At 48.8% G+C, this 20388-nt stretch overlaps 3 protein-coding genes across 3 annotated transcripts; 2 read left to right on the top strand and 1 right to left on the bottom strand.

Annotated features, from left to right (window-relative positions):
- The first annotated feature begins 1414 nt into the window (after positions 1–1414).
- TGME49_263850 (hypothetical protein) lies at positions 1415–4994 on the top strand. Its single transcript, XM_002365444.2, has 7 exons — positions 1415–1937; positions 2472–2580; positions 2746–2830; positions 3138–3377; positions 4099–4162; positions 4422–4494; positions 4658–4994. Exons 1-7 carry the CDS (start codon positions 1889–1891, stop codon positions 4725–4727), a joined length of 690 nt encoding a protein of 229 aa, XP_002365485.2. The 5' UTR covers positions 1415–1888; the 3' UTR covers positions 4728–4994.
- A 1581-nt stretch (positions 4995–6575) lies between these two features.
- On the bottom strand, positions 6576–10294 carry TGME49_263860 (hypothetical protein; the record flags this gene model as incomplete). The annotated part of the gene is made up of 5 exons (XM_002365445.1): positions 9071–10294; positions 8500–8700; positions 8052–8126; positions 7466–7550; positions 6576–6671 (listed from the first exon to the last, which is right to left on the bottom strand). Exons 1-5 carry the CDS (start codon positions 9979–9981, stop codon positions 6576–6578), a joined length of 1368 nt encoding a protein of 455 aa, XP_002365486.1. The 5' UTR covers positions 9982–10294.
- Positions 10295–10400: 106 nt separating this feature from the next.
- On the top strand, positions 10401–19795 carry TGME49_263870 (glutamate-tRNA ligase; the record flags this gene model as incomplete). The annotated part of the gene is made up of 16 exons (XM_018781346.1): positions 10401–10661; positions 11165–11250; positions 11364–11454; positions 11757–12013; positions 12277–12503; positions 12813–12954; positions 13530–13684; positions 14508–14632; positions 15218–15460; positions 15649–15802; positions 16274–16429; positions 17091–17254; positions 17654–17824; positions 18407–18557; positions 19272–19351; positions 19709–19795. 16 exons carry the CDS (start codon positions 10401–10403, stop codon positions 19793–19795), a joined length of 2550 nt encoding a protein of 849 aa, XP_018637181.1.
- Positions 19796–20388: the final 593 nt, after the last annotated feature.

Below are 20388 nucleotides of genomic sequence, written 5' to 3'. Positions count from 1 at the left end.
TCAGAGCAGTCACTGGCATTTTCCAGTGTCAGCATTTGTGGCAGTCCACGCTACGGTAGTGCGTTTCCACAGCCACTGGATCTTCTCAGCACGGAAGAGTTTCGTCGGATACAGCGGTTACTGTTATTTTTTCAAGACCTTCCAGTTGCGGTACTTAATATCTTTTCTGGCGAAATCGGGATGCCACGGTTCTCTCGTAGCAGCGGTTATTTACGGACGGCAAGTGATATTTTTGCGTTGAATCTGCTTTTACTGGCGACGGTCAGACGTGAAGGAAAGCACGATCAATTGACAGTGGAGGCAGAAAAGAAACGTAGGAATCTCTTGTCAGTTCGTTGCGCGAGGCTCTTATCATCTTACAGAATACACGGGGGGATATGAACCCCTTGCTTTATTCTTCTTTTTACTCTAGGAGGTACCACAGGTGTAGTTATGGGCAATGCAGGTATGGGCATTCAACTGTTGCGAGACAATATCCACTTTCAGTGTATGATAATCACAGTGATTATATTCGCTGCCATGGTCTGTAGGAAGTTTTCGTCCAAACGTAACCACGTGTGAGTGTGGATTTCGTTATCACTCCTTCCTTCGGAAAAGGTCCTCCTCGAGCAGTGACTGCTTCGTTTCTTGTGAAAAAACAGCAGGAAAACCTTAGAGGTGGGCGAATGTCGTCCTCAAATCGGTACAGAAACACATTTTAAAGGTGAAACCTTGCCAATAGACACTGGAACGCGATTGCTGGCGCTCAGAGTACCTCTTCTCCGTTTCACTGCTGAAAAAACCTCCGTCTCCAATATGTGGAAACAAGGAAGTGAGAATCAAAACGAAGCTCTCTATCTCTCTACAATATAGAGGGGGACAGGCGTCTGATAAACTATAGCAGCCGTGCGACGACTCGCCTTTCAGGGCGTTTCGAATAAAGTGAACGGCGTATAGTGGCATCAAACTACACCCAATCTTGTTTCCTCTGTACAATCAAGAAGTCGACAACACCAGCTCTTGCTCGTGAGCAGATGGAAAGAATGCGCGATGTCCTGTGTTTACAAAACACTTCAGCTCCTCCGTGACTGCATGGTGCCTCAGCCGCATGTGCGGGAACTGAAACTGAAAAAAATACAGGGCCGAGAAAGCCTGGATGTTTCAAAGTCTTCTGGGAACCGGCGGGTTGTCTCTGCAATGCCCGGTCTCCCGGTTCTGCATCGGAGGAAAGAAAAAGCCCTCGTGTTCTCCATAGCATTTTGAGATCGTCGCCAGAATCGAATAAAGTGCGGTCTTCCCTGTCAATTTGCCAACTCCCGTCGCTCAAGAAATGAGCAGCGTCGATGCGTGTGTCGCAGCCGCCAGGAGCTGGTGCCGCAAAAGCGCGAATTCCCGTGAAAACTGGCAAAACGGGGGGTTTGCCGCATAGGATTATCCAGAAGAATATGTTAGTGTTCTGTTGCCGATTTGCTCGCTAAAACGGATGTTTCAGTAGACTCCCTTGGGCATCTTTTGTGATCGAAGGAAAACCCAGGTTACTTACCATCAGAACCACAACTAACCGAGGCCGCGAAATCGATGAGCTGGCGGTGACAGCTGTGCGTGTAGGCACTTCTCAAAACGGCGACTACGCAAGGCGCTGGAACGCAGTTTTTCGTAGACTGTCGCTGTACACGACTTCTTCCATCACATCTTTTCTCCCTGAGTGACTTTGGTGCGTTCAACACGACAACGCCCCTCGTTTCGTCGACTGCAAAGTCTCCTGTTTCGAAAAGGGATTTGTGCGCGTGCGTCGGTCCGGTTGAGTTGAGTTCACTCGGCCTAGCATCACGCTGAGCACAAGAACGAAGTGGAGAAACAAGCCGGCAAACTTACCTCTTCCGTTGCCTTTCCCGTAAAACGAAACAAAATGTCGTACAATCCGTCCTACGGAGGCCAGTTCCAAGGCCTAAACGCAGGTGAGTCGAGGAAGCTGCAGCCAACTCTAGGCACTTGATTGACGGGTTGTGTGGACTGCGACACAGCTTATTGAGTTGAATTTCACTTCTGACCCGTGGTACTAATTGGAACAAGGATTTTACTTTTTTTCTTAAGCGGCAAAAGGACTAACAAGTCTGCCCTCATACTAACTCTTGGGATGACTCTTCAACGCACACTCTCCGTCCGTTTAGCGTCGAGGCTTATGGTTGTGTGCTAGCCAGCTGTACGGTGTGCTTTGCGTTTGATAGTTGTCAAGCATCCGCTGTTGAATCGCACCTTTGTTTCTCCGCGAGACAACAATCCTGGACAGCTGAGCACTGCAAGGTCCCTTTGATGTCGATGTGCTGATTCCTTGACCCCGAAGGCCGCACGGAACGGCTCCAGATCTCGAAGGAGCTGACGCTAGAGTCTTTTGCGACGGGACTGAGGAAGCCGTTTGGAAACGCCATCTTTCGATTTATTATCGATGTGTTCCGCGTCTGAGGTGTGGTTGAACGTGTGCATATCTGCAGCGAGAGGAGGTGCCAAGAAGGAGACCTCCGGAACCACCGCGTCGAAAGGCAACTCCACCGATTCTGACACGCCCCCAAGCAAAGTGATTGTGAAATTCAACAGCTTGACGTGAGTCTCAAATATATTCCATCGGGAAAGCGGTTTCAGAAAAGCTCGAGTGGATGTTCGCACGCAAAGTCCGACCTCGATTGCCGAAAACCCTTGCATTCCCTTTTCTGAGCTCGCCAAGGGACATAGGTGGGTGATGCGTGTTTTCTGTTTCTTGCCAATTAGGTTTGTTTCCATGCCCGAGCTCACGGCCCCCGACCGCAGAGACTTTTTTGTCGCTGCTGTGTTCGAGAACGATGACTTAAACGAGGTACAGCTGCAGGAGAAAGAATTTCAGCAAAATGTTCTCAGGGGTACGGCCAACGGGGTTCGGACGGAGTCGAAAGGCCAAAGATATCCCCGTGGAAATGATCATAGATTGCCTCAACATGACCTGAGCCTCTGATCGATAACTCCACCCATTACACGTCGCTTTCACGCGATGGGCAGACACCAGTGGGGGTTTCCAGGCAGAGTCAACTAGAGTCGCTTCTTCTCAAGTTCCAACGGGTAACAATAGCTGTTCCCTTCCGTGATTCGCCTGTTTCCCTCGGTGCTTTCCGTTGTACGGCGTTCAGGTCATGAAACACAAACGCGCGCGAACGCGCGTTTTCCCCGGCCGATTTGTTGGGAACGTGTGGAATGTCGATTTCAAGAACACCCAGTTGGTGCTCCCCGTGGCGGATCCGAGTAAACGTCTGCGCTTTTACGTTTGCTCTATCAGCACTACCTATGTGGAGTCTGAGGGAAAGAGATCGAGAGATATTGCTCTCGTCGGGATCGGCTACTCAGACTCGTTCTTCATGGACAAGTGCAAAGTAGGTGGTTCCGCAAACACGGCAAAGCCGAGGGAGTCTGGGCATGACCAACGACCCCCTGTGACGCTGATGCGACCGTGCGGCGACTCGTTTCAAATGCTGAATTTGATAACGTGGGGATGGCGTTTGTGCTTGTTGCCTTATCTCCAGTTTCCGGATCCCTACTGAGGTTCACCAATGTTGCCCCTTTCTGCTGACGCCACACGCGGTTGTCGGGGACTTGGTTGAGGTTGAACAGGGAAAGTCTTGGGTTCTTGTGAGTGCGTAGCAGATTCCATTTTTTCTAGGCCCTTTCGCTGAATCTGTGCGACACACTGGAATACTCTCCGTTTTGCGAGGAGTGCGTTAGCCGTGGAAAAAAAGGCCACAGGGGAGGCATGTCAATGAGCGTTTGTGGAGATGCTTCACTCAAATTTACTGTTCATATCGCTGGACTGAGCAGCGCCTAGAGGTTCGAGTTCGTATACTATCACAGGGAATGAGGACAGAGTACCAAGAGTTTTGCGTGGAGGTTTGTTCTTTTCTGCGTTCCGTACACTTGCAATCTAAGAAGCGTCTGGGGAATACCATCCACAACTCGTGATGTGAGAAAACCCAGACGCCATCAAAGAACAAGTGGCGGAAAGAGACGGGCGGGTGTCGCTCACCGCTGAAGCCTGTGCCCTCGTCTTCGCCGCGGTAAAAAGTCTCGCAGCCGTGATTCTGTGTGGAATTCTTGCAGACGTACCAGTCGACAGTCCTGGAGCTGAAACCTGTTCAAGGCGGTGACGAAAGCATCAAACCAGGTGAGGGCAAAGCGGACAAAGTGGAATCAGACGCACATATGGGCATAATCAATTCGTGTACGGTTTTTGCCTTCTTGACTTCTCTCAATCCATGTTCACGCGTGGATTGGGTTCAGGTTCCACCATTTCAGGGTTAGGCAAAGGGCCAGAAAAAATCGCGACTCCTCCCTACTCTTTTGGTCACGAGGACGTTTGGCGCGTTCTTGCGCTGGAACGTGACTGTGGCTTTTCGCTCCTTCGAACTCTGTGCTTGTTTCAGGAAAACTCGAGCTTTCTGTCGAGTGCTGCCAAAAAAACCACGGCCCCGATGTACCACCCGACGTCCAAGACAGGTAAGCCGGGGAGCCGCGCCACGAGTCGATCAGACAAGCAGATCGAAACACCAGAATCATACTTTTGAATGGGTGACGTTGTGAGCTTGTGCTGCCTCTACGCGAGAAAGCATGAAACCTGTTCACTCCGTCTCCTCTTGCCGTGTTTGTGTGTGTCGTTCAGCGTTCTGGAGGCCTTCCAAGCGTCAGTAACAAGAGGAACAGCAATTCTCGACGGGTTCACCTTGCCGTGAAACTTTGGGGCACTGACTGTGATTCCGCGCTCACGCACATCTATCCGAGAAACTGCTCTGTGCCACAACTTCCACTGTAGATGAGCAGACGGCAAGCCTGTAGAAAGGCGAATATCTGCGAGAGGGAAAAAGAGTCAAGTTGGAGGCAGGGGTTCTTGGATTTGCCTTCGGTGTCGTGGGAGAGAAAAGGGGGAACTGCTTCCCAAGTGTAGACTTAATAACGTCGAGCATTCACGAGCATTTTCTTGAACCGTTGTCTTGTAGAATTCCACCAACGTTCGCGCTGCGTGTTTTGCGTCTGAATCTTGCAGGAGTCTTGACGACGAGAAAAACAAGGCTTAAAGGTCCTTCCAAAAGGGAACCTTTTCACTCTGGGCAGGCAGCAACGCCAACCTCAATTTCCTTGACCTCCTGGGATAGACAGGTGCGGGCATTCACACGCTGAGCCCCCCGTGCAGAGAGGGAGACTTTCGTCTTGATGCTGGAATTCCCGTATCTTCGTGATTTCTACGGAGTTCACGCGGATAATACTTTCCTCGTTTTTCAGCGCTCGACGCTGAGCGAGAAATGCAAACCTGGTGTTTCTGAAAGAAGTGCGTGCACATGGTGAAAGTCCTGCACAAACTGAAGTAGATAAACGCGAAGGCCGGGTTCCCCTCTGTTCGTCTCACTCTGTCCAGAGTGGTTCTGCCGCAGCCAAGCAGGGTCAGTGAGAAGAAGACTTTTTCCTCTTTTGTTTTCAGACTTTCCAGGCAAATCCAAACCGGTAGTCCAACTCGTAGGAGACACTCGCGAGGGGAACGACCCTCGGGAGTCACCTCAGAAGACAGAATTCGGACCGGTGTTTAGTCAAGCGTTTGTGCTAGACTAGAAAAAACACTTGACCTCTAACAAGGACGATAGACACTCGTGTTTTGCATGTACACACGGACTGTTGCTCTATCGAGAGAATTCTTCCAGATTTTTCCTGGCATCATCTCGCACTTGAGAACGAATGAAGAGCCAACAGTGCGGTCTTTCCTCTAGTTCTGCGTGACATCCGGACTCGAGTGTGTCGACAGGAAAAGAGAGTTTCTCAATGTACTCGATCACGATATATTTGAAACGACTATCAGCTACAAACTGCGGCGCGGCGCCTTCGGATTTCCTCCAAGAGGCCCCCGTGCTAAACTCGAGGAAAGTCGAGCGGGAGGCAGTCGCCCTCAGCCTTTGATTAGCTTTTCTTGTCTGCTGTGAACTTCCGGGAAAAGTTGAAGAGGCCTCTTCGCTCGCAATGCCCAGAAGCCGACACCCGCGTGTTTCCACATTTTCACCGTTCTCCGGAGAAGAGAGTGAAATTCCACAAGCTTTATCGCCCTCTGTGGCGATGAGATATCCACCCCTATCTCGGCTGTGGTGGGGTGGTTTGACGCAGTCACAAAGAGATTTGTTGTTCGTCAGATGAAACAAGAGATGTTGTATTCAGTGTCTCCTAGTGCCTCCGTCTACTCGGTTTGAGCTACACAGTTCTGGATCGCGGATCATTTGTAGAGAGACACTCTCCATCCAGTGTGAAAAACCTAGAAGACACGATCGAGCAGTGATTTTTAAGAGTCTGGATGCCGGCATTTTAATGCAGAAAGCGGTGGCTTGCTTCGAGAGTGGATTGCCTGCGAGTCAGACTGGTGCACGGCACCGACCTCGCTGCCTCCTGCGCATGCACCCGTCCGTTCTTCACGCCAAAGCGCCGAAAAAAAGGGAAACTTCCGCAGTCGCTCTAACGGGACTAAGCCACAAAGGAGAAAGAAAAGCGGTTTGCTTGTATTGCACTGCGTAAACGAGAATCGACAGAGAGCACACCACACCCTGTCAGCCGTAACCAATTCCGACGCGTCCCCTGTTCTGCTGGGCTCGTCTCGCCCTCTGAGAGAAATCTTGAACCGCTTTGTCGTCTCCTGCCCGAGCCTGAAGAAACCACACCCGAAATGCGAACGCGCAATACAGCTTACACAAGAAAGCAACGGACGTTATACATCCAGATGAAGGCCCAGGTAGAACGTATACAGCTGAACTCACACAGACGCAGATGTACGCCATCGACCAAATCGGAGACCCCCGAAACTCTACAAAAATACAGACCAACGATCTACCTCCACGCGTACACCTACATATATAAAACTATAAGTATATGTATGTATCTATACATGTATGTGTGAGACAGATATGCCTAAATACATGAGAACATTGGGTCAGACGACAGGAAGCAGAAAAAGGATAGGCCTGTGCTCATCTGTCACACAGAAGGCTACCATGTCGAAGCGTCCGTGGCGGAGACCGAGAAGACGCAGGCAATCACACAACGCACATCCGCATGTGCATGGCGCGACAGCAAACGGTGCTGCGCTTATTTAGGACGTCTGCTGTTAAAACGGAAAGCGACGAATTGGAAGGTGAGCTGACACAGGACCTTGTTTCGTTTTCCTGTACACCACCTGGCGCAGAATCCGAGTTGCCAGTGAAACGAGAGCTACGAAACGTTCGTCGTCTTGATTCGGGTGAAACGCTTCCAACTCTACATGGAAGAAAACCAGCAGGGTAAGGACTTGCTTCCGTCAGGGAGACAGAGGGACAGGTAGGGAAAGGCTCTGAATTCCCCGTGGAGGACGAGCAACTGCATGGTTCTTTTTCATGTGCAAGACACGATGTCCTTTCGCGAATGACCTTTATACATTCAGGAGACTTTAAACTGCGAATCTTACTCTGGGGCGCCTGTCTGGATCATACCACGTGTAGCGCTGTCCAAACGCTCTGCGTCGAATGGCATCTGGGTCTTCGTCGTCGTCCCTGCAAACAGACAAAGTCCGCAAACGACAGACGAGAACGACGACACTCGGAAGCCAGTGACGCTCCAAACAACAGCAAGCAATACCGTAAGAGGTTCGACCCTCTCTCAGACGAAGACGGTTCTGCGACTGCATGCAAACGGCTGTTTCACTCCGTGTTGTATTGCCTCTCCTTGGCGAAACAGTCAACGACCAAACGTTAAACTCTTAGTCACACAAACATATTAATATATATATGTATATTTGTCGTGTATGGATCTCGCTGTCGACGATCGATGGATGTTCGGGTGTCTGGAGAGCTGCACGAGCGGCATCGGCGACGGGTCCTTTGCAAAAAGGCGTCTCTGGAGACGGTTCCTGCAGCGTGTGAACGTGGAGAAAGATCTGCTTGGACTTTCTTTGGAAACAGTCAAAGGGAGAGACAGACAGAGAGAGAGAGCGTGAGAACTGCAGAGAGTTGCAGCGGGCATCACTCAAACACAACAGAGAAATGACACCTTACACTGCGTCTGGCTCTCCCTTCTTCAACAACGCGCGCTTCGCCTTCTCCGTCGCCTCGATGTTCTTCAACTTGACGCTGCATGCACGCGCAGAAAACCTTCAAAGCGATGCGCGAGACACTGTCGATAGCAAACGCACTGTACCTCTCTGGCAGGGAATAGGCAACCCACACAGAGCCAAACATCCCCCCGCGACCTCCTGCATGCGCTCTCCTCTCTCCTACGTTAACATGGAAGACGTCGATCGACCGTCGAGTGCGCGTTCCCAAAGGGTCGACGACGCCATGAATCCCCGCCCCGAGACCGTGCGGCAACCTTCACAGCGATGTTTCTCCTTCTCTTCTGTCCGAAGTTACGATTTGCTTCGCTTGGTCGTGAAGCAGCCTGCACCTGTGCCTTCACTTTGCTTCACCGATTTGACGACGAACGTCGACTTCGACTTCCACCTACGTCATGGGGAGATGCACCTCCGTGAGCCCCGTCAGCCAGTTCAGCTGCTCGCGGTACTCTCCACTCCGGTCTGCTACTTGAAGACGGTCTGGCACTCTGTACAGTTCGTTCGCGCCTCCAGAGCTTTGCTTCTCTTCTGCCGCCTCCTCAGCTGGGCCAGGCGTCTCCTTCAACTGCATGCGCTCTCGCAAAAACTCCTCCCTGACGAAGGAGAACCCCGCAGGGAGAGGGACCCAACCAGAACGTGTATATACCACACCAGTCGGCGTCGACGACACACACATGAACAGGAACTCGAAATTGAAAAAAAAGAAAACATGCTACAGAGACACACAAAGAGGTAGAGGAAAAGACGTATATATATATATATATATATATATATATATATATTAGCAGAATGCGCCAATCAGATGTTCACACGTCTTCCTTCACGTTCTCTGACAGTCTTTCTCTCGCTGTACCCACAAAAAAAATAAATTATATATATATATATAAATATATATATATATATAAATATATATATATATAAATATATATATATATAAATATATATATATATATATAAGCGTACAGGTGTTTGTCGACGGTGAGCCCTGTGGTAGTGTTGACCGTTGAGAAGTTTCTTTCGAGGAGACCGTAGCCGGCGAGGTCGTCTTCTTCTTCTTCTTCCGCGTCTGCTCTTTGTTCTTCCTGTGTACCGACGATGTCAAGACCTTTTCTGCGTTGCGCCTGCCGAGTTCTCTGCAGGTCGCGCATGCTCTTTAGCACGAGTTTCATCTCCTCTGCTTCTTCATCTTCTTCGTCTGCCTGCTCTCCTCCACTCCCTGCAGGCGAACCTTTCGCCTCCTGAGCACCCGCCTCTGTCTCTGCAGAAGACTCGACGGCGGAGGCCGATGTCTGTCGCGAAGCAGACGCTTCTGCAGCGTTCGCGTACATCGTACTCTCCTCTGCATGAACGGCTTTTAAACGCGCGAGAGAGGCATCGAAGCCCCGGCGCCGGAATCCCAGGAACCCAGCGGAATACGGGAGAGAAGATGAAGACGAAGGCGGAGAAGAAGAGGGCAAGGAAGATTCTGACGAAGAAAAAGGCTTCGTGACGGCGTCGGAGGAAGAAGAACGGTCGTGTGGATCTTCGGGAGATTCGCTTCTCAGCCGTTGTCGATGACCTTCATCTTTTTGTGGCGGAGAACGCGAAGACGGCTCGCGACGGGAGTCCTCTGGAGTTCTCTCCTGCTCGGGTGAAGAAGCAGAGCGCGTCCTCGCTCGCGGTTTGCGGTGTCTCTCGGAAGACCGTGATGCGGAGCGTGAGTGACTGCCTTCCCTTCTGCGTCGGTTCTTCTCTGATTTGATCCTTTTAGTTCTGGAAGGCGAGGAGAACGTTCTTCGTCCCTCACGTTCCTCTCCGGAAGAAGGCGATAGCTCCTCTCGGCTGCGGCGCCGGTCCGCCTCAATCCTTCTATCGCGCTCCCTTCCTCGCCCCATCGTTGCGGTTCGCCTGTGGCAAACGCAAATTTCGCACCGCACCAGCCAAGCCGAGACTCCTTCTGAAACCTATGCAAACTCCTAAAACGGGTCCGCCTCCACGCTCCCTTCAGGCGGCGCGTCTCCGCCCCCTCGACCGTCAGCAAAGATGTTCAGAGGAGGAGGAAGAAAGTGGAGAGAGGCGCTTTTTTTCGATGCAGATATTGTGAACCTCCGGAACCGCCGAACGCCTCGTCAGACGCCGACGCGTTGTGAGAAAAACCGGACGCGGTTCGAGCGCAACCTCAGACGCCTGAGAAGAAGAAACGCTCAAGAACAAGAAGGTGAAAGAAACAAGTTTTAGCTTCGAGGTCGACACAGAAAAGGCCTTTGTCCTCAACGATTTTTCCGCATGTCAAAATGCATGCGCACTGCGGTGTATGCACAGTCGGGGAACCCCGGGACAAAAAAGACGCGGGCGCCGACACCGAGGCGTCGCCAACGCAGAAAACCGGCTTTATGCTGCCGTGTCTCGCCACAACTTTTCTCTGAACTCTCTGTTGACGTTCGAGTTGGGGGTTTCTGTCTGGCCAGAGCAGGAGCTCCTCAGAAATCCGCTTCTTGTCGCGTCGCCTACGAGCACACTTCGCCCCGCAAGGAAACGGAGAGTCGAGTCTCTCACTAGGTGTCGAGACACTGCAGTAAGAGAACAAACGCGCCATGTTCGCTTTTCAAAGTCTTCGCTTTGGAGACGGTCTCTCCTCTCTTTAGCCTCGAGTCAAAGTCCTCAATTGTCGATCTCTCCCCCGCGTTGCAAGAAGAGGCGCCCCAGTTCCTCGTTCCTTCCTCAACTTCTTCCCGAACCTGTCGGCAAAGTCTCCACACACACATGTCTCTACAGCCATACATCCTCCTATACATGCCTGAAAATCAGCTCATTTATTCAAATATATATTTACATATGCGTTTAAGTACGTATGCCTAGGACAGCCATCTTCTCCTACATCACTACAACATATACTATTTGTATATATAGAAAACTTCTACGTACGTAGATACACATATGCATTTACTATTATGTATCTATCTATATATGTATACGTTTATACATATACATATATATTTATTTATACATATGTGCAGAGATGCATGTGCAGCCTTGTGTATCTTCTATGCATAAGACTCTTTTATCTTTTGTTTTCAGGTAACTTTCGACGGCGCGCGCGCATTTTCTTTCTTCGTTTTCTTTCTTCGTTTTCTCGCATGTCTTGAGGAGCCACGATGTTGCGCGTGCGTTACTCTCCCCAACATCCTCCTCTCGTCACGCTGTGCGTCTCGGCTCTTCTGGAGAGAGGCCTCGCGGCATGCGTCCCCGACAACAGTCTTCAGGACTCTTTGCTCAGCGTGCAGAAGACGGAAAGCGGTTCAGAGGAGGTTTTCACCGACATTGCTGCAGCGAAGCTCCTTTGCACTCTCAGCTCGAAAACGCGCCTGGTACGGTCTCTTCTGCGCCTTTCTCCAGCCCCCTATTTTCCTCTTGTGTTTTCCCTCCGGTTCTCTTCTTGTTCTCCTCCTTCTTGTTCTCTCCTCGTTCTTTCCACTCTTTGCCCTCTTTTTCCTTTCCCCTTCGTCTCTCGATGCGTCCTCCTCGCGGATTCTTCTGTGCGTCTCCTTCATCGTGTTCTCCTCCTTCTAGCCGTCCTCTGCTCCCTTCCTCTCGCCTTTCATGTTGAGTGCCTGCTGCCTGGCCGTGTGTACAGTCCATCCCCGTTCTGTCGTTTCTCGCCTCTGCTCAGCTGTACCCTGCGGCTGCGCCTGCACCTTCGTTTGCGGACGCGAGCGAAACTGCATGCATCGACACGATGCTGTCTCTGGCGACCAGTCTGCAAGTTTCTTCTCTCTCTCCCAAGCAACTGGGAAGTCTCAGCTCCCATCTGCAGCTGAGAACTTTCCTCTGTGGCTTCCACCTCTCTCTCGCCGACCTTGCAGTCTACACTCAGCTACGGAGACATGCCAATAACGAGCAGCAGGCCGGTGCCCCTCCTCAGGGATGGTACGTAGGAAAAACACATTTCAAAGAAGCATGCATACATACATACATGTATATATAAATATATATATATATATGTATATATATGGATGTGTGTATGTATGTATGCACGCACGTGTATAAGCATGTGTGTGCTTTTCTATGTTGCGTTCCCGACGGACGGTCCGTCCTAAAGAGCGTTTCAAAGGCGCATGCACGCATTTGTATAAATGTGCATGCATGTATTTGTATAAATATGCATGCACGCGCAATGTGCGGTGGTGCAGGAAGGACAAGTTCGTCCACGTTTCTCGGTGGTACGCGTTCATCCACGGGCAGCCGCAGATTTCCAACGTCGTCGCGGTGGCGTTGCGGAAGGCAGGCGCGAATGCCAAAGGCGCAGAAGCCTCCAAAAACGAAGGAAAAAAGAGAGAAGGTCGCGCGAACTCTTCGGGCGCCTCGTCGCCGCCTTCTGCAGACAAACGAGCAGCTGCTGCTCAAGCTTCCTACGAAGGTGAAGAAAACTTTGGCAAAGGAAACACACGCCTCCGAGCCTCCCCCAAGTCTTCGCTTCGCCTGCGTGGCTATATATACGTGTGAATGTCCATGCAACCTAACATATATATATATATATATACATATATATATCTAGATATATATCTAGATATATGTAGATATATACGTGCAACGCCGAAAGCACTGTTGCTCCTCCTTAAGCGCTCGATGTAGATATGTATATATATACATATATATATATATGTATATATCTGTCCGCGTTTGAGGGAGACAATGGAACGATGTTGGTGTACGATTTGTTTTTTAGGAAAGTTGGAAGGCGCTGTGCAAGGAAAAGTGGTGACGCGTTTCCCTCCGGAACCTTCTGGATATCTCCACATCGGTCATGCAAAAGCAGCGTTGCTAAACAGTTACTTTGCCCAGAAATACAACGGAAAAATGCTCTTCAGGTAGGAGAGACCAGAGGCCTCAACAGCAGAGAAACTGAATGTGCATGCACAAAACACAAACGTTTATGCGGACTGACCGAAGCAGAAAAATCTCTCCTCTTCGCCACTTCCAAGAAAGCATTCAGTTGAGTTCAAAATGCAAATCTATATAAATAAATATAATCTTGTATCGGTGCGAATCCAGAACAGTCATCTACTGGTATCTACATGTAAGTGTGTCCATACACTGGCATGCCTGTATGCCTCGCCTCTCTCTCTACATATATGTATATATATATATATCTGTAACCGTATCTATATGCATGCACATGGGTACATTATATATATATATATATATATATATATATATATATACATATATACATTTATATATATATATATGCATGCACGTATGCATGTTTGGTAGTGAATAAATGCCCACTGTGCATACGCGTGTGCTGGTTGAGTTTATTGTTTAAAAGAGGCGTTGCGCGAGAATGCAGTGGAGACGGAGAAGAGAATCGCAAATTCGACGGTGCATGCAAATCAAAGGACGGTCTCAGTGTTTCCATAACTGTCTTCTTGCCTTTTGTCAGATTTGACGACACAAATCCTGCGAAGGAAAACTATGAATTTGAGTCGAGCATTGCAGAAGACTTGCGCCTGCTGAACGTCGAGTGGGCGGCGATTTCTCACACATCCGACTACTTCGAGCAGATGCAGAGTCTCTGCGAACGCCTTATCAAAGAAGGTATTTAATCAAAGTCTTTTATAGAATTCAAATAACTCAAACTTTGCCCGGTTCGCCTCGCTCCTCCACTCTATTCACATTCCCAAGTTCACCTCTGCAGTAATATCTACATCTATATCTATCTATCTATCTATATATATAAATATATATATATATATATATATATAGATTATTGACATACATACAGATGCGTTATATATATATATATATATATACATATGTATGCATATATATACGCATGTGTGTGTTGGTCTGTGTCGGTATCTATAAGGCAGTGTATACATCTGCGGAACTTTACTGGCCTTGCTTCCAATGCGTTCAGTGTGTCCTTCGCCGTATCTGCACATCGACATTTACTCGTACCTACACCTACACACAGACAAAACATATACACCACTGTAATATATACATATATATATATATATATTCGCTGAGGATAACATGCAAAACGGTCGACTCCAATACATGCATATATATATATATATATATATACAGATAGATATATGTAGAGGGAGAGGTCCTTGCTGGGACGCGATATGTGTACGAATCAATTTAATTATATATATATATATATATATGGAGAGAAGCGGTTTCTCTAGTTTGACGCTCAAATCAATTATCTGGACAGAGTAAATATGCAAATAGTCAATAAGACTGAAGTATTCTCTGAGAGTGGTAGCTGATGCAAATATGCTGGTCACCGATGAAACGCAGCAGCGCTGTCTGTGAAGGGCGAATCCGCCAGATACATTTCTCCATACGTTTTCCACTTTCTCTGGATTTCTCGATTCATCTGTCTCGTAAATTCGTTTCGCTTTTCCAGGAAAGTTCTACGTGGATGATACTCCGACAGAGCTCATGCGCGAGCAGCGGGCGGAGGGGATTGAGTCTTGTCGAAGGAACGTCCCAGTGGAGGAAAGTCTGCAAAGATGGCGCGAAATGTTGAAGGTCAGCGTTCGTTCTTTCTATGTTTTGTGCCATACTGACGTCTTCGATTCACACGACTTATCTCCATTGTGCATTTGACGACGCCTTTCGCCTTTCTTGTCTTCATCGTTGCCCCGTAGTCTACCTCTCAAAAACGACGTAGCGACCGATATTCCTAAGAGAAGAGTAACCACATCCATATATATATATATATATATTTTCGTATACATCTACATGTATGTTTGCGTATGTGTGTAAAGAGTTGTAGGCATACTCGTTTGGAGGCTTATTAGCACCCTTTGTCTTCGTTTCTCTCTCTGTTTCCTCTTCTTTTTCTCATTGTCTTCCGTTGCTCTCGAATCGGGTGCATCTGTACGCTCTCGAGAGTCCAAATATATATATATATATATGTATATATGCAAATATATATATATATGTCGAAATGTAAGTATTGTGTATTTTGTATTTCTGTACATGCATTCGTGTGAGTGCACATGCAGGTCGTTTGCCGCGCATGCGTTCTTTGTGTGTGTCTCCTCGAGTGTCTTCCTTTGTCTATTTTTGTCTTGTTTGCTCTCGTTGTTCGTGCATGCATGCTCTTGGCAGGGCTCCGCGGAGGGTCAGAAATGCTGCGTACGCGCAAAGATCGACATGCAGTCAAAAAATAAGTGCATGCGCGACCCGGTGATGTACCGCTGCGTCGCGGACTGTCTCCACCACCGCCACGGCGACAAGTTCAAGGCGTATCCGACGTACGACTTCGCCTGTCCTGTTGTCGACTCCATTGAGGGCGTCACCCATGCACTCCGCACAAACGAATACGCGGACCGAATCCCCCAGTACCAGTGGGTGAGTCTCGAGGAACCAAAAGGACGGAGGCAAGGGAACTCGAAGGAGAATCGAAGAAGAGAAGCCGCAGACAGAAAACGGGGAGAGGACAGGACACCGAAGGACGCAGAGCATTCTCCACTTTTGGACGAGCGAGGATAGTTGCGTTTCCTTTTTGCCTTGTTTTTTTCGTTTCTCTTCTCTCTCAGGTGCAGCAGGCCGCTGGCCTCCCGCCAGTCCACATCTACGAATTTAGTCGCCTCTGCTTCGTCAAAACGCTCCTTTCCAAGAGGAAGTTGAAACAGTTCGTCGACTCGGGACTCGTGGAAGGCTGGGATGACCCGCGCATGCCTACCGTCCGAGGTAGGAGTAAACCGGAGAGTCGCGCGAGCGTGCAACTTTGAAGACTGCAGAACTGCTCGCGCAGAAAAAAGCGAGAGGAGACGGAGACAACGATGAGACGCCTTTGTCTTCAGAGCTGCGCGACGGGGGAGATTCGCCGGGACAGGGCGAGGTTGCGTCATCGACTGCAGTGTAGCCAGGACGCGGACGCATGCGGTGCCTTCCTGCGAACTCGCAGAGAGGAGACAGCGGAGAAGAAAGCCGCGCGGAAAAGCGGTTCCTCGACGGGGAAGCACTGTGCGTTTTCCTGCTCGGTAGACAAGCCTTTGGCTGGGTTCAGCTTCTTGGAGGATTGCCCCGAGGCGCTGGCGATCTCGCGAAGCGACAGCGACATGACGGCCGCGTTTTCTGCATGTTTGTGGCATGCATGGGTGTCTGCGCTCTTTGCGTTCTCCCGCATTTTCTTCGCATTTGTCTTGCGCGCACACACAGGCATTCGCCGCCGCGGTCTGCAAGTCGAGGCGCTCTTGGAGTTCATCTTGGAGCAAGGTCCGAGCAAGGCTGGAAATCTGATGGAGTGGGACAAACTCTGGACGAAAAACAAGCAAATCATCGATCCAATTGTCCCCAGATTCATGGCTGTTGGAAGTAAGCGTCACGCGACTCGCGCGCGCGTTTTTAGAAGGAAACGACTCGAAGAAATGTTCCTCTTTTCGTCTTCCCTTCTTGTGTTTCTTGCGACCGGCTTTCCTGCATCTCGGTTTCCTTTCCACCTCTCGCGCTTTTTTGCTGTCATCTCTGTGAACGCGTTGCTTCTTCTCTGTCGCCTTTATTTCGTCTCTCACATCTTTCTTCTCCCTCGGCTCATCCACTCGCGGCTTTTGTTTGAGGTTTTACACTCGTTTCGCTTCTTCTCCGCTGCCGTGCTCTCTTTATCCCTTCGATATTGTTTTCCTCTCACCGTTGCCATGTCGTCTGCGTTTCGTTCGTTTCGTTCTTCCTCGTCTTGCCGCCCCTCGTCTTCGAAAGAGACACCGTCGTTGTTGTCCCCCGGAAAATTGTATTTCCTCTCCCTCTCCTGTCTTGATCTCTCCCTCCTGTTCTTTGCCTCTGCTGAACTCTCTCTCGCGTTATATTCGGAGGTCTCCCGCGCGTTCCCTGCATGGGTTGCTCTCTGCTTTCTGTTTTTTGCTTGCTTTGTTTTCCGGAACCTGTCTCTTTTGTGCGTCCTTTTCTGCCCTTTATTTCTTTTTTCTGCCCGAGATTTGATTTTCTTTTTCTCCGTGACGTCACGCGCTGGATCGTGCAGAGGACGCAGTGCCCGTCTGTATCAAAGGCGCTCCAGAGACGGTGGAGAGCAAGAAGCGACGAATGCATGCAAAGAACGAAAGCCTCGGGGAGGCCGATCTTCTCCTCTTCAACAAAGTCTTCATCGACCGCGACGACGCTGCCTTGTGTGAAGACGGAGAGGAGGTAACAGAGCCTTCGACGAAGAAGTAAAAGAATATTAATCAATACATATAAATATAAATACATATTTAGACATGCATATACAAATATATACTCACTCATAAGAGTCAATACATACATGTACATACTTTTGCAAAAGAACGCTTTGTCGTTTGACAGTCTACTCGACCTCAGTCGATCTGCTATGCTCCGCAAAGGCTCCTTCAAACGGTGCACTCACTGGCGGAAAAAAAAAATAAATGAATACGTATATATGCATATATATGTATACATGTGTAGAAGTTTTTATAAAAAGATTTTTGAGTGCACGCGTCCCGACCTCCGTCGGTAGCTCTCGCGCTGTCGTATCTCGTTCCTCTTCTCGAAATTGTTTCTGTGAGACCTGTCTCTGTTTTTCCTCAGGTCACTCTCATGCACTGGGGCAACTGCATTTTTGACAAGGTGGTAAAGACGGCGTCTGGAGAAATCTCTGAAATTCAGGCGACTCTTCACCTCGAAGGAGACTTCCGAAAAACCAAGAAGAAACTCCACTGGCTGGCGAACCTCGGCGGGGTCGCCTCCGCGCCTGCCCAGGTCCGAGGCAAACAGTCTTGAGGGAAAAAGGAGGAACTCAGATGACATGGAAATGTTAGAAAGAAGAGAAGGCCGACTTCTGGAAGCGGACGTTGTAGCAGGAGAAGAAGCGACGGATTCAAATGAAAGGAACAGGGAACTGTCCTGCACATCGAACAGCAAAAGACTTAGAAGAACTGGAAAGATTCAAAGAGAGACCAGGGTGACGATCAAGCGCGAGAAAGGGGAGATCGAAGAAAAGAAGGAAACAGATCGAAAAAGCGAACTTGAGAAGGACTGTAGATGGGGACAGGGAAAAACAGATGAAAGAAAAGGACAGAGCGCCTGAGAAGGGGGAGGATTTGCCGGGCGCCGGACGACAGCAGGCATGGCCGAGAAGCGCGAAGGTTGTGAGAGTTACAGAACCACCGTTTGTAAGCATTTTATCGGAATAAAGATGACCAATATTCCCGGGAAACGTTTTTTTGGTGCGTGGTTTGTTTTCCTATTTTCGCGTGTGGACGTTTGTGGCTTGGGTTCACCCTTGGGTCGACGACTCTCACTTTTTCATCTGCATGCAGCGAGTCTTTTTCTTTTTTTCAGAACACAGAATTGGTGCTGCGAGAGTACGATCACTTGATTACGGTGGACAAGATCGACCAGGAAGAAGAGAACTGGGAGAAATTCATCAATCGCGAGACTCGCTTCGACACCCCCGCCGTCGGTGACCCGCTCCTCAAGCAACTCAAGGAAGGTGAGGCAAGGTTTTCGGAAATCAGAAATGAAAGACAATTCAGACAGTCTGGGCTCGTGAAGCGACGGGGACGTTGCTTGTCTCGCGGCATGAACTTCGTAGGAAAACGCTTCAAAGTTGTGAGTTCCGTTGACAGAGGGAATCTGAGAGTGTCGAGTGAAGGACGACAACTCCCGAGACATGCGGCAGTTGGTAAAGAGTAGTCGCCTCAGCTCCAAAACGCGAGAGAAGAGAAAGGGAGAGAGAGCGCCGTGAGAAAAGAGAGGAAGAAGAGCAGCAAGAGCAGGAAAAACGCGGGAACTGCGCGAGGAGGGCGGTGGCGAGAGGCTCCTTGAGAGAAGCAGAAAAGTCTACGAGACGTCGTTCGTGATTATCTCTTCTGGGTCTAAGGCCGTCTCCCTTTTCCTGTTTGTCTCTTCCGCCTGGTGTTGCTGTTCATCGGAGGCTTAGTCTCCCCTTCATTGTTCTTCGACGCATACGAGTGGTTCAAGCCAAAAAAACTTAGGGAGTTTAAGTCCCTCACATGACGAGTTCTTGTCTTTCGTCAAGTCGAATTGCTTTACTACCTCACGAGAGAAGTAAACGCGGTTGCGAAGCCTTGGAAAAATGGCGGAAAAGGTCGATCTTCAGACGCGGTAAAGCCGTCTTTCCCTGCCCCAAATTCTATTCATGTTCTCCTCCATCTCTCGTTTCAAAATTATGTAATTCACTCAGGCGACTTGCTGCAACTGGAGAGGCGCGGATACTTCCGTGTAGACAAAACCGGCGATCAACTCGTCCTCATCAAAATTCCAGTGAGATTGATCTCCCTTTGCGGCAGAGACAAAACACTCACGCATTTGCTTCAACTCTTTCCTTTCCTTGCCCTGAACACCGACTGTCTCTCTTCTGCTCCACCACGGGTCCTCATCTCGTCCTTCATCACCTGTACTACTTCTTCTGGTCACACGTATATATATATATATATATATATATATACATAAGTATGCAGAAAAGTTGCATTTATATACAGATACATGCGTATCATATAAACATATATGTTTTATTGATGACAAGTTTTGTACTATGTTAGGGCAGGCGTGTGGGTTTCGTAGCTGCACGATGTTTGCTGGATCGAACTGTCTCAAGAATGACTTTGGATTTCCTTTCAGGACGGTCGGTCGAAGGCCATGTCTGCTGTCGGCACTAAGGTGGATGCGGCGAAGCTCTCTGGCGCGAAGATCACCGGGAAAAAGTAACAGGACAAGTGGATTCGAAAAGTGAACTAAATTGCGAAACAAAGACGTCACGGACTGAAGGGAGAACCACTGACTGTTTGAAAGAGAGAAGAGAAAAACAAAGGGAGAGATGGAGGGAAGGAGAATGCCCAGCACGGAGAGAGGAGACGCACTTGAGGAATCGAGACTTTTTTCTGAGAAGAAAACAACGAAGAGCGAGGACGTTGCCTCCGGCTCTGTAGCGACTGAACGCCAAAAAACTGCGTGAAAGTGACAATTATTGACATTTCCTTGCGGCGAAGACCAGCTGGAAAAGCCCAACGTACTCTCCGGACAATGCCCTAATTCCTCGTCTCCACCATCTACATCTAAATTACTAAGGACACACACATCAATATATATATATATATATATATATATACATATATATATATATATACATATATATACATATATATATATATATATATACATATATATACATATATATATATATATATACATATATATATACATATATATATATATATATATATATATGTACGTATATATATATATATACATATATATACATATATATATATATATACATATATATATACATATATATATAT

This window comes from Toxoplasma gondii, chromosome VIIb (assembly GCF_000006565.2).
Source record: "Toxoplasma gondii ME49 chromosome VIIb, whole genome shotgun sequence".
Classification (NCBI taxonomy): Eukaryota; Apicomplexa; class Conoidasida; order Eucoccidiorida; family Sarcocystidae; genus Toxoplasma; species Toxoplasma gondii.
Note: the sequence above shows the minus strand (reverse complement) of the source record. Positions and strands in the feature narration are given on the sequence as shown.